Below are 13,030 nucleotides of genomic sequence, written 5' to 3'. Positions count from 1 at the left end.
AGCATAGATTTGTCCACTGCCCTTTTACATGCGCTGTGTGATGGCTCACTACCCCAACTCCTCTGCCCAAGTGTAAAACCCTCTGCTCCCCTTATTGCCCCTGGCCCTTGGGCAACAGCACCAACTGTTAGGATTTTTGGCAGGATCACTGTCATAATGGGTTCAGGGTTTAGAACAGGCTCTGGACAGAGTAGCACTAGTTAGGTACCGGTGAAACACAGTGGAGATGAAATGAGCCTTGAGCTTCTCAGAGCATGGATTCTGCCGGCTCCGTCTGATTTGCTGGCCTGTGGGAGTAACAATGCCTGCTTGGCTTGTTGGAAAGATGTAAACACACACGCAAACACAGTGATTGCTCATGTCTCACAGAGCCTATTCAACGTGCTAGGAGCCAGCAGAAACAGACATGAGCTTCGGCTCCTTCATTAATGAACAGGTTTGGCCTGGTGCGATAGCGTAGTGGGTAAAGACCTCGCCTTGAGCACGCTGGGATCCCATATGGGCACTGGTTCTAATCCCTGTTGACCTCCTTCCCATCCAGCTCCCTGCTTGTGGCCTGGGGAAGGACAGCCCAAAGCCCCTGGACTCTGCACCCACATGGGAGGGAGACCCAGAAGAGCTCCTGGCTGCCATCTTCCAGTCAGCTCAGCTCCAGCCGTTGCAGTCAGTTGGGGAGTGAACCATCAGACGGAAGATCTTCCTCTCTGTCTCTCCTCCTCTCTGTATATCTGCCTTTCCAATAAAAATAAATAAACCTTTTTTAAAAAATGAACAAGTTGACATGGGTACACACCATACAGATGCGGACTCAGTTTCCCTGTGTGGGGAAAGCTGAGCAGACAGAACACGAGGTGGTTTTCATCCATTTTAAATCCTAGATATGAAAAAAGAATCGTAAGCAGGCCCCTAACCCCTGAGGCGTTCTGGCTGGATCAGCAGGGCCGTGACACACCTCCTTCCTGCCCCTTAAGGTTCTGGAAGAGAACTGGTCATTTAAAATCAAGTGACTTGTTCTGCTGACAGGGAGGGTGTTTCTGATGGTCTTGGGAATCGCAGCTAATGCATCCCAGTATGAGGCCAGCAGGCACTAACGCGACTGTGGCAGGACTACTGTTCCCTGGAGGCACCTGCTCAGCTGTCCTCCTCAGCAGTACATCCCTTCACTGCATCCCTGCAGTGCCTCACCCCTTGGATGGCACATGCCCTGGAGCAGGAGGTAGCCATGGCAGCCAGCAAGGCATCCAGCCCAGTGTGGGCACTGCGGAATGTCCCCGAAATGTCACGTGCCTGCACCTGAACCTCACACGTTTCTGAAAATGCAGGGGGTTTCCAGAGCCTTGTCAGAGCCGAGAGAGACCCAGCCAGTGTGCAGATGACAGCAGGGCCATGCACCTGCTGTTGTCACTTGAGAGAAGAACCCGTGATCATTGTCAGTAGGGAAGCTAATGCGTGGGGCCAGTGTGTGACACACGGAGTTAAGGTGCCATGGCAACTCCTGCATTCCACAGGAGCTCTGGTCCTGGCTGCTCTGCGTCCTGTCTACCTCTCTGCTCACACGCTTGCCAAGGCAGAGAAAAGTGGCCCAAATGCTTAGGCTCCTGCCACCCATGTGGGTGACCCCGATGCTATTCCTGGCTGCTAGGTTTGGTTTTGCCCATCCTGATGTTGAGGCCAAGTGGCGGGAGGTAGGGGGCGGGGAGGGTGAACCATAGTATGAAAGACCTTTCTCCCGGTCAGAAAAATAAATAAATATTTAAAGAAAGGGAGAAAGAAAAAGTGTGAGTGCACACAGATGATAAGGAGCAGACTGCCATCGAGGCCGAGTGCTTGCCAGGGCTCTGCTTTCTGGCAACTGAAGGGGCAGGAATGACCTCCCAGGGAAAGGCAAGCCAGCCGTCACTGCAGGCAGGAGGGGTGCTGCGGAGCCACTGGCACCTCATGAAGAAGCAATTCCTTCCCCCGCCCGACTCCCCAGCTCCAAATGCCACGGGAAACACAAAGGACTCAGCTGTGTCCTCTTGTGCCAGTGGATGCCCAAAGACTGGCTGAGGTTCCTGTCTGACATGGAGGTAACGTGGAACGCCCCGGACCACTGGCAGCAAATGTCACTCAGTGTCACTTCCAGGCCCGAGAAGAGCCCCCCAGCCTTTGTGCATGTCTGCCCCACTAAACGAGCAAGTCAGCCGACAGAGTGTCCCAGTGGGAACGTCTCGGCCACTCGCTGCCAGTGACTTTGGCATCTCTCTCTGCCGCTGCTTTTGCGTCCTTAGTCCCCATGTTACCTAAGGATGTTGCGGAGGTTGGGGGGCCTCTCCGAAGCTTTGCCTTCTGCTGTTTTCTGCTATTATCAGGAGGGAAAGGGGACAAAGAAGGCATTTACACAAATGGATAAAAATCTAATTTACAGTGCTTGTTATTAGAGAAGTTTCTGTAACGAAAGAGTACATTTCTTACTAAATTTTCTGGCTTTTTATACCAAATCTTGATCAGATATTTTTTTCTTTCTGTTTTACTCAAGACTTTTACAACAACAACAACAAATTAGAATATGGACAGATGCTTGCTCTAGCTGGCCTTCTTTTAATTTCCAAATGCAGGTATTTCCACTCAAAACTCTAATTTTAAAGAAAATAACACGTAGGCATAATCTCACCAGTCACATGTATTTTTTTTAAGTCAGAACTACCAGGAGATGGGGAGAGGCACAGTCAGAGGGCTACCCTACCTGCTGGCTCACTTCCCAAACGGCCACAGTGGCCAGGGTTGGGTCAGACTAAAGCTAACAGCCAGCAGCTTTGTTCAGATCTCCCCCGTGGGAGGTGAGGGTCTGACACCTGGGCCTCTCCCAGGCCATGGACTGGAGCTATACTGGCACTGGAGCAGCTGGCACCTAGGATGCCCATATCACAGGCAGTGGCTTTACTCACTAGACCACAACACCAAATGTTTCTTCTCTACAGAGTAAAATCTGATTTTTCTTCTGTATGTACAATTTAACCAGATTTAAAATTCACACATGAACTTTTAAAAACTATTAATTACTTTTTCCACTGTATGTGTTTTAAAATCGACACCTCTTTTATGTCAACAGCTTCACTGATACTGGAGTATTACAACATAGTTTTTTCATCTTGATCATTTCCAAATAATAATGGGATAAAAAAGTCAAATTAAAAGTAATTTCAGACTAAAAAGGTAACTGTTGAGTCTTATGCCTTATGTGTTATTGTTGAATAACAGGTTTTATTCCTGCCTCTTAAAAATGGTTTATTTGGGTCTGGCGTGGTGGCCTAGTGCCTAAAGTCCTCGCCTTAAATGCACCAGGATCCCATATGATTGCCTGTTCTAATCCCGGCGGCCCCACTTCCCATCCAACTCCCTGCTTGTGGCCCGGAAAGCAGTCAAGGATGGACCAAAGTCTTGGGACCCTGCACCCACATGGGAGGCCCAGAAGAGCTCCTGGCTCCTGGCTTCGGATCGGTGCAGTACCTGCCGTTGCAGTCACTTGGGGAGGGACTCATTGGATGGAAGACCTTCCTCTCTGTCTCTCTTTTTCTCTGTGTATCTGACTTTGCAATAAAAATAAATAATTTCTAAAAAAGATTTATTTATTTAGTTAGTTAGTTATTTGGAAGGGAGGGAGGGAGGGAGGGGGAGAGAGAGAGAGGGAGAGAGGGAGATCCATCTTCCATTTGGTGATTCACTCCCCAAGTGCTGGCAATAGCCAGGGACATACCATCCAGGGCAAAGCCAGAAGCAAGAAATCCTCTCTGCTCCTCCCACATGGAGAAGGCCAAGTATTTCAGCCTTCACTCACTGCCCTCCCTGCGCCTCAGCAGGAGCTACACTGGAAGCAGAGCCCAGACTTGAACAGGGCAGTCTGCAAAGAATCCAGGTGTTCCAAGAGGCAGATGCAACTGCCACATCACACGACCTTCCTTGAATATCCAATTTTAAAAAAAAAAAAATGTTTCCTTACATAAGAAAGGCAAATAATTGCACGAACCACCACCAACAAAACAAATCAAAAAGCTTTTTTCTTTCTAAGAAAATGTAGGGATGTGACCCCTCCTAGTTCTGACTGCTGAGCTTGGCCCTTAGATTCCTCATCTCTGGATTTTCATTCTGGGTTAGTTTCTACTCTGTAGCGAAACTGCTGTGTACTTGAACTAGATCCCACCCAGCGCACTGTCTCTAAAAGAAAAACCACATACGCAAAGGAGGGATACACACACTTAACAAACCATGCGTATCCCAGGATCCAAGCGTTCTCGTTTTGTCCTCAGACTCTGGGCACAGACCATTGGATGCACCCAATGTACTTTTTCTGTCTCGGTGAGTCCACCTACAGAAGGAAATGCACTCAGACCACTTCATTACTAAAATATTCCAAACCAGCCTGGAGATACGGAAGTGGGTAGCGATACAGACACTTGGCCAAGTGTTGTGTTGCACTAGTGAGTGCTCCATCTTCCTTTTAAGGACACTGAAGGACACACTTGACATGCCCCGGGGCCAACCCAGTTCACAGAAATGAAGACTTAAACCAAAAAAAAAAAAAAAGGAAAGAAAAAAAGCCAGCATTACCTTGGGGTCTGGATCAATGCCCTCCTAAAACATTTTTTGGCCTGCCTAAAAATGCAATTTCTAGACTAATCAGATATGGGTCCACAGCCCCTGATAAGGCCCTCCTTTATTTTGTACTCATGTTTCTTTCTATGCACTGATAAAAGAAAAAAAAAAAACAACAAAATCACAACTTACTTTCATAGAAAACTGGATACATGTCCGTTCATCCACTTGGTATGAGACACAAAGCATGAACAAGCCAAGGTAGGCTACCACGCAGACCTGTGGGAGGAAGCACCAAATAAAGGAAGTTAGCAGTTAAGTCACGATTCCAGCGGCATCGAGTCAGGGTCTTTGTAACGTTGGTGTGGTCTGTGGTCTGTGTTCACCCCATTTACTTATCTTTATGGACTGTATTTCTCCCCCAGATTTGTGGAACCCAGCTTTTTAAAACAATGAAGCTCATTTACTGCCGTTTAGCCAGTATTGGGCCAGCCCCTTTGATGCGCCAGGTGCTTTACGAGGTCCTTTAGGGTGTCCTACTATGAATAAAACATCCTCTGCCTTAATCGGTTTATAGCCCAGCACAGGCCAGAAGTGAAGGCCTACATTTAGTAGTCGAAGGGCATCACATGTCTCCTGCCACTCAGAGCAGTGCAAAAAAAAAAAGGAAGGAATTACACCCAGTGGAATGCACGAAGATGGATCCTGATGATCCTGTAAGGGGCCCACAGGGCTCACAGCCCATGTTGGCGGTGTGCAAGGGGCTGGCTCTCTTCCTGGGCTTGGTATGGACAAGGGATTTTCACAACTTCATGGAAAATGTGCTTTATGGTGGGATAAGGGAGGGAAGTTGCATGGTTCTCAAAATATTTTTGCACCAAAATAAAATTATCTTTGAATTCTACTTTTCCATGCATTTTTCGAAGCACCCTCACATATCACAAAATCCTATAGAGCAATCCTCGCCATGAGGAAGAAGAACGTGGGTTGGACAATCTTGGCACAAACATAAGCTTATCTTTTATTTTTAAGAAGTGTTCATTTTCATCTGCCCGAGATGGAGATAGAGAGGGGGAGAAGCATGCATGCTTCCACGTGCTGATTCACTTGCCGAACGCCTGCAGCAGCCACAGCTGGGCCAGGCTGGAACCAGGAGTCTAGAGCTCCACTGAGGCTCACACAGGGGCGGCAGGGGGTCAGACATTTGAGCCATCCCCTTCTGCCTCGCAGGACGCAGTGGCAGGAAGGTGGGGTGAGAAGTGGAGCCCAGACTTGAAGCTGGTACTCTGAGAGATTCAGGTATCCCAAATGGTGTCTCAGCTGCCATGCCGAAGGCCTGGGCTGTGGCCCTGAAACTGGGATTGAGAACTTCTCATTGAATGTCTCAATTTTAGAAAGCTGAAAATACCGATAAAGTTTTCTACCTTAAGGTAGAAAAGGACAAAATTGCATTTTCCAATAAGCAATGGTTTTCCTAGAGCAGGTGAGTCACCATAGCAAATCATTAAACAACTGTTTGATAATGCCTGTAATCCCCAACTATCCAACCTCGGGGCAGCTTCGGAGCCACACTGTCCCCGGGAGCGTGGGGGAGCGTTCACTCACGCTTGCCTTCCCAGAGAATACGTCTGTCTGATTCTCCCCTGGATTACACAACCACTGTCTGTGTCCTCACTGATTCTCAGTTGAGGGTACAGAGCCAAAAGCCAAGCATTCTTTGAGTTCCAGCTGTTTCCAGAGTTTTCAGTCATTAGGACTGGCTCCATGGTTTAATAGCAGTTGATACCATTCCCAGTACAGAGACGTGGCATTAAAACCTGTGAGCAGGCCATGGGCTGGGGAGGTTGGGATGGACAAAGCAGATGGGACCCAGGGCTGGGAGGCCTGGCAGCTAAGGCACACAGGATCCTGAAGCGTCTATGCAGCCCGGAAGTGTGGCTGTCATCTCCGAGCCAGGACAGGGTTGTTTTGAAAGGCCCTGTTAACAAACACCAACGTGAGGGATGGGTTTGATAAGGCCTGTTGGGGTTTACTATCTGTTCCCACTTGAGATATTCCAGAATTGAAAGAACAGGAGGAAGATCTCCTTTTAAGTATACTGATGGCAAACCCAGTTGAGGCTGATCTCCCTGCTTGCCCAGGGCATCACGAGGCACGTGCCTGCGTCCCCTGGACAGTTTCAGTCCACACACACATAGGGAGAGCCTCGCTTCCTCCTGCCTTTCCCTGCAGGCTGTTACACTCAAGGTGGTGATGGCTGAGACTTTCATCTTCATCTTGGCAAAAAATACATGCCAACAACCAAAGCCCAACAGACTAGCATTCTAACAATCTCACTCAGTGCTTTTCCTGGAGGAACACATCCCATTTCTGCAGTAGCTGCTTTTCTGTAGCCTTCCTGTCACCCGGCTTCCAATGAGAAGCTGCACAGGAACGCATGACCTCATTCCTGAGCATTGTCTCACTTTGTTGAAGACGTAGGATACGTGGCCAAACTGCACTGTTGCATGACCGGGAATCCAGAGATGGACAGAGCCCCTTACACCAAAGAATTCTTTGGCCTCCAAGAAGTTCTTATTGTAAGGATGGAAGGAGAGGAGAGGAGACCGTACCATCAGGGGAGTGCTAGAACCATGGGAGGGGTAGCCAGGCTGAAGGAGACATTTGGAAAGGCGGCATGGTGGAGGACAAGCACATCCTCCTGATAGCAACATTGGCTGCTGGGAGGATGTGCGGATGGGCATTCTGCGTATCACTGCATGGAGAACCACAGGGCAAACCTTCCACATAGCACAGGCTCCCTTTTGTCTTTTAGGACGGAGCTTCTGGCTGTGAAGAGGGGGTGAGATGGGGCTGGGTGTGAGTGAGGGACAGGAAGGAATCAAAATGCAGAGGTGCTGCGCACTGATGAGGGCAAAGAAGAGGAAGGGATCAGAAAGCTCCTCAGGTGCCTGCAGAGACCGGAAGTGCTGCAGACAGCAGTGGGCAAGAAGGCTCCTGCCTGGTGGCTCGGCTCAGCCCTGCACGCCTCAGGCTCAGGAAGGTGGGTACAGGTGCTGTTGATCTGCATGTGGAAAGCCACTGGGACACGCCGGCACTTCCAGGGAGTCTGGCGAAAACAGGGACCAAGGAAGCCACCCAGTTCTGAAGGACTTCTGCATCTGAAATATACCACTTGTCATTTTGGCTAACCATCACAGATAGCTAAGAATTAGGAAACTGAGGCCCAGCACAGTAACCTAGTGGCTAAAGCCCTTGCCTTGCTCGCACTGGAATTCAATATGAGCAACGGTTTGTGTCAAGTGGCCCTGATTCCCATCCAGTTCCCTGCTTGTGGCCTGGGGAAACATGTCTAGCATGGTCCAAAGCTTTGGGACCCTGCACCTGTGTAGGAGACCTGGAAGAGGCTCCTGGCTCCTGGCTCCTGGCTTTGGACTGGTTCAGCTCCAGCCATTACGGCCGCTTGGGGAGTGAACCAGCAGATAGAGGATCTTCCTTTCTATCTCTCCTCCTTTGCCAATAAAGAGAAAATAAATTCTTACAAAGAAAAAGAATTAGGAAACTGATCATGGTTCTGGCGTTTGAGAGTTTCACTTCTAGTCCCTCAGAGTGTCTTGGCTCCCTGTTGGGCTTGAGGGGTTTGAGGGTGTGAGAGGGCTTTCATGTTCTAGCTGCAGCTTTGCAGATTTTAACAACATCCCTTCATCCGACTTCCCTGGTGCCAAGTACATGCATGTTCTAGAAGTGTACTTAACAGTGAAGGCTTCCTGGCCAGGGAGCAGAAAACAGATCACTCCTGCCAAACGAAGGGGCTCATTTCCTGAGCTGGCAGGATGCGCACACACCGCGAAGACATGGCGGTCCGACTTTCCAGACAAGAAAGGGGCAGCTAGGGTTAATGGGCAGGTCTCTCTGGAATGGTCAAGCAGTCCAGACAGGGCCCTTTTGAACACGGTGAGGTGAGGCCGTGGGACAGGAAGAGAGTGGCTAAGTGGGGTTTCCCAGAAAGCCCTTGCTGGAGCAGATCCCAGGCCTGAGGTAGCCTGGTGGGTGGGTGGGGTGAGCCACAGCACAACGTCAGTGACAAACAGGTGGGCTGGGGAAGACTAGAAGAAAGGAGCATAGTAAAATTTAGCCCATGCACAGATGGGTAATTATGCGAATACAAAAACCTCAAAGTGATTTTTCACTGGGAAAAGTAAAGAAAAAATAAAGACGATTGTCATTTTAACCTACATTGGGAAGTTTGTCTCTACAATTTGTTGAGCATAAAGAAATCACTAGAATTTTAAATTCCACATTCTGTCTCAAGGTTTTTTTTTTTTTTTTTCTGTCCAGAGAGGTCTGCCTCGCTCTTGTGTTTTGGAAAGTTAAATAGGGCTGCAGCGTTCTCTGAATGTTAAGTTCACTTCTAAATGTAGGCGCCCGAGTCCGTCACACAGTCTTTGCATTTGCCATTTGGCCCACTGTGTCTGCAGTGGTGCCTTTAAAAGGTTTGCATTATGAATAAATGGTGGACCTTGAACCAGTGGCTCAGAGACTGGCTTGCATATTCGGGGGTTTTTTTTATCCCCTTTTCACTTTGTCATGGCTAGAAGGACTCACCCTGAAATGTATTTTGAGAATAAGAATTACTGGTCTTCACTTCTCCCCATGTCACATATATTTGTATTCTGGTCTTGTGACATTCACACAACCTCCAACTTACTTGTTTTCCTCTCTTTGTCAACGGAGTGGCTTGACAGGACCGTCTGGGGAACACAGCCTGCTCCTGTCAAATGCCGTCCGATGTTTCCCTTCTCCTTCCACAACCCCACTCCACCTCCACTCCACTCGTGTCCCCAAAACGTGACTCAACCCTGTAAGTCAATCAACTCTCAGCTCGGTAGTGAAGGTGCTTTAATTCAATCGGTGTCATGACAAGATGAACTCTCACGTTTGTGAAGTCAACTGATCAACAAGAGAAGCAGCACAACTCTAGACGTGTCTCTGGGAATTTCTTAAGAACTTCCGTGGATTTCCACCCACTCGCTACACTGGAAGGTCAACTGCTGGACGCCCTTTCCGACACGGAATAAATGCACTGCAGCCCGTCCACCATGCGGCCTTCCCGAGGGGATTGTTAGCACACAATGCACCAGAAAATTAAATAACAGGAAACAGAACATTTCATGAGGTCCTATTAAAGGTTGTTTAGTGGATCAAGATTGCAGAAGGCTTAGAGAGAATATTTTAGTCTCAAGTATTTTCACTGGATTGACTGCAGTTGCCTGACAGTGAGACAAGCCCAAGAACTCAATCACTTGTTGGGCTTGGTACAAACTAGTCCCAGCCTCAGCACTGCTGATGCAAGTTCTAACTGGAAATTGACTTTTCTGTCAGATTCCAGGTAACACTGCCGCAACTAGGCCTGGGGCCACTCTCTCAGAACCACTGGTCAGAACGATAAGAGAAATCTTCTAACGCCTGGTGTCTCCGGTCAGGGTTATCAGCATGGTCCAGAGTGATAGTGGACAAGTGGTATTTCCCATCGAAGGCTGTTTATCATACACAATAAGTAATATTATATACAGATTCTGAGCACTTAGGTGGTGTTAAGCCCAGTGTAGAATACATATGTTCCTACTCTTAATCATCTCAAGAATGTACTGTGGCTCACAGGCTAATTTGCCTGCAAGTGCTGGCATCCCATATGGGCATCAGTTCCTGTCCCAGCTGCTCCACTTCCCACCCAGCTCCCTGCTTGTGGCCTGGGAAAGCAGTGGAGGATGACCAAAGCCTTGGGACCCTGCACCTGTGTGGGAGACTGGGAAGAAGCTCTTGGCTCCTGGCTTTGGATCAGCTCAGCTCCAGCTGTTGTGGCTACTTGGGGAGTGAACCAGCACATGGAAGATCTTTGTCTTTTCTTCTCTCTGGAAACCTGTCTTTCAAGTAGAAATAAGTCTTAAAGAAAATTAACTTTCCAGGCTGGGTGGAACAGGTTAAGCTGCTATCTCAGCCTGAAGCTGGTTTCCCTATCAATGTATGGGATCTAGTCCCCTTCCCATCCAGCTTCCAATCTAATGTCTGAAAGGTAACACATGATGACTCAAATACCTGGGTCCCTGCTACCCACAAGGGACATCCAGATGCAATTTCTGGCTCCTGGCTTCGGCCTGGCCCAACATTGGCATTTGAGGAGTGAGTGAACCAGAAAATGGAAGCTCTCCCTCTTGCTCTCATATTGTTAATAATAATAATAATAATAATAATAATTTTTTTTAGATTTATTTTATTTTTTTTTTATTGGAAAGGCGGATATATAGAGAGGAGAGACAGAGAGGAAGATCTTCCGTCCGATGATTCACTCCCCAAGTGAGCGCAACGGGCCGATACTATGCCAATCCGAAGCCAGGAGCCTCTTCCGGGTCTCCCACGCGGGTGCAGGGTCCCAAAGCTTTGGGCCATCCTCGACTGCTTTCCCAGGCCACAGGCAGGGAGCTGGAAGGGAAGCAGGGCTTCCAGGATTAGAACTGGCGCCCATATGGGATCCCGGGCGTGCAAGGCGAGGACCTTTAACCACTTGCGCCACCTCGCCGGGCCCATAATAATAATTTTGAATAGAGAACACACTTTACCAGGGAAAAAACAGGTAGCAGAAATGTAAAAGGCTACATACATATGCATTGTACCTGAGTTTCTACATAAAAAATACACAAGGGCCCAGCACAACAGCATAGTGGTTAAGGTTCTCACCTTGAACGCGCCTGGATCCCATATGGGTGTCAGTTCTAATCCTGGCAGCTCCACTTCCCATCCAGCTCCCTGCTTGTGGCCTGGGAAAGCAGAAGGGAATGGCCCCTGCGCTCATATAGAGTACCCAGAGAAGCTCCTGGCTCCTGCCTTCAGACTGGCCCAGTTCCAGCCATTTGGGGAGTGAACCAGTGAATGGAAGGCCTTTCTGTCTCTCTCTCTCTCTCTCGGTCTTTTTGTGTAAATGTGTTACTGTAGATTTCAAATAAAAATAAATATTTGAGAAAAAGTATATGAAGACACATCAAAAACTTGTGTTAATAGAATTCAAGAAGTTTATTTTGATGTAAAACTTTGAAATCCATGTATAGTTCATATGGCATATGCATTTCCGCAAAGTTCTTAAAAATCTCTTGTGTGTGTACATACTAATAATACAAATATGGATATTGTCTCCATTGTTCCCTTCTATGCAATATTTAGTCTTTTCTATTATATAGATCCTTAAATTGGAGACAAAAATCCTGTCCTCAGTGCCACTTAAACAGAACATTATTCCAGAAGCTGCCACTCCTATGCACCTGTGGTGGGGAACAACTCTAAACCCTTTGTGAGGGGGCTGGAGGTTCCTGCACATCTGGAAGGGGCATCAGCTATGCCAACCCAAGGCAAGGCCTTCATCTCCGGTACTGCTGCCTGGACATTGATGTGGTGGCAGATGCCGAACCATGGGGGCAGGGCAAGTGGTAGCACTTGCTCATCTCCAGGGTGTAAAAGCCTCTGCCATGGAGGTTACAGAGAAAAGGGAACCCTACTCCACTGCTGGTGGGAATGCAGACTAGTGCAGCCACTATGGAAGTCAGTATGGAGAACACATAGACAATTAAAAATTCACCTCCCATATGACCCAGCAATATCACTTCTAGGAATATATCCAAAAGACTTGTTATATGACAAAGCAACATGCACCCCAATGTTCAATGCAGCACAATCAACAATCTCAAGAACACGGAAGCAACGTACGTGCCCATCAACAGAGGACTGGATAAAGAAACTGTGGTTCATCTACGCTGTGGAATACTGCTCAGCCATTACACAGTGAAACGCATTACTTTGTGGCCCAATGGGCCAAACTAGAGACCTTTATGCTAAGGGAAATGAGCCAATTTCAGAAGGTCAGATATCATGTTTGTTCTAATATAAGATAATATGATGTCAAGTCTAGGGATATTATATGTGAATCTTACTCTATGGCACTTCATGCTTACCTGTACCTTATGTAACAAGAACTTGTGATGTAATTCATTAATCAACCATCCATAAGAGGTTGATTGTTTACATCACCTGAGATGGTTAATGTCCCCCTTATTACTGTTATTGGTGCTGCTCATAAACAATCAGGACCTAATCCTCACTGTAACTGCATTAGGGCCCCAGGATACAGGGATGAACTCACAACAAAATCACAGTCTCCTACATGGCTTGGAGACACTCCAGCGGAAACATGACGGACTTGGGAAAATTCACAAAGGATACACGTTATGAACCTGGAAGGGAGAACAGAGGGGAGGGCTGGGGAGGGGACAGCCCAGTGCCAACTAAATTGTATCAAACAAACAAAAAAAGAGCAAAAACATAGAACAAAAACAAACAAACAAACAAAGCCTCTGCCATGGCTGGTTGCAAGACACCAATGTGAAGTCACCGGGCAGTAAGGAAGAGGTGC

The 13,030-nt window shown here is 47.9% G+C and overlaps 1 protein-coding gene across 2 annotated transcripts in view; it reads right to left on the bottom strand.

Annotated features, from left to right (window-relative positions):
• SSPN (sarcospan) overlaps nt 1–13,030 on the bottom strand; it is an 82,750-nt gene that overhangs the window by 47,678 nt on the left and 22,042 nt on the right. The window contains exons 1-3 of one of the 2 annotated variants that reach the window (XR_005884634.1): nt 4,765–4,960; nt 4,234–4,345; nt 2,311–2,341 (exon numbers count right to left, since the gene is read on the bottom strand). Coding sequence is in view for 1 of the 2 variants with exons in the window: in XM_040987438.1 (XP_040843372.1) it covers nt 4,765–4,851 (87 nt within the window). In the remaining variant the exon portion in view is untranslated. Of the gene's footprint in view, nt 1–2,310; nt 2,342–4,233; nt 4,346–4,764; nt 4,961–13,030 lie in introns of those variants that run through there. The other variant, XM_040987438.1, reaches the window with a different exon arrangement.

This window comes from Ochotona curzoniae, unplaced genomic scaffold, assembly GCF_017591425.1.
Source record: "Ochotona curzoniae isolate NIBS_2020 unplaced genomic scaffold, NIBS_Ocur_1.0 contig_4645, whole genome shotgun sequence".
In the NCBI taxonomy this organism is placed as follows: Eukaryota; Metazoa; Chordata; class Mammalia; order Lagomorpha; family Ochotonidae; genus Ochotona; species Ochotona curzoniae.
The sequence above is the reverse complement of the archived record's forward strand: the minus strand, read 5'-3'. Positions and strand labels throughout refer to the sequence as shown.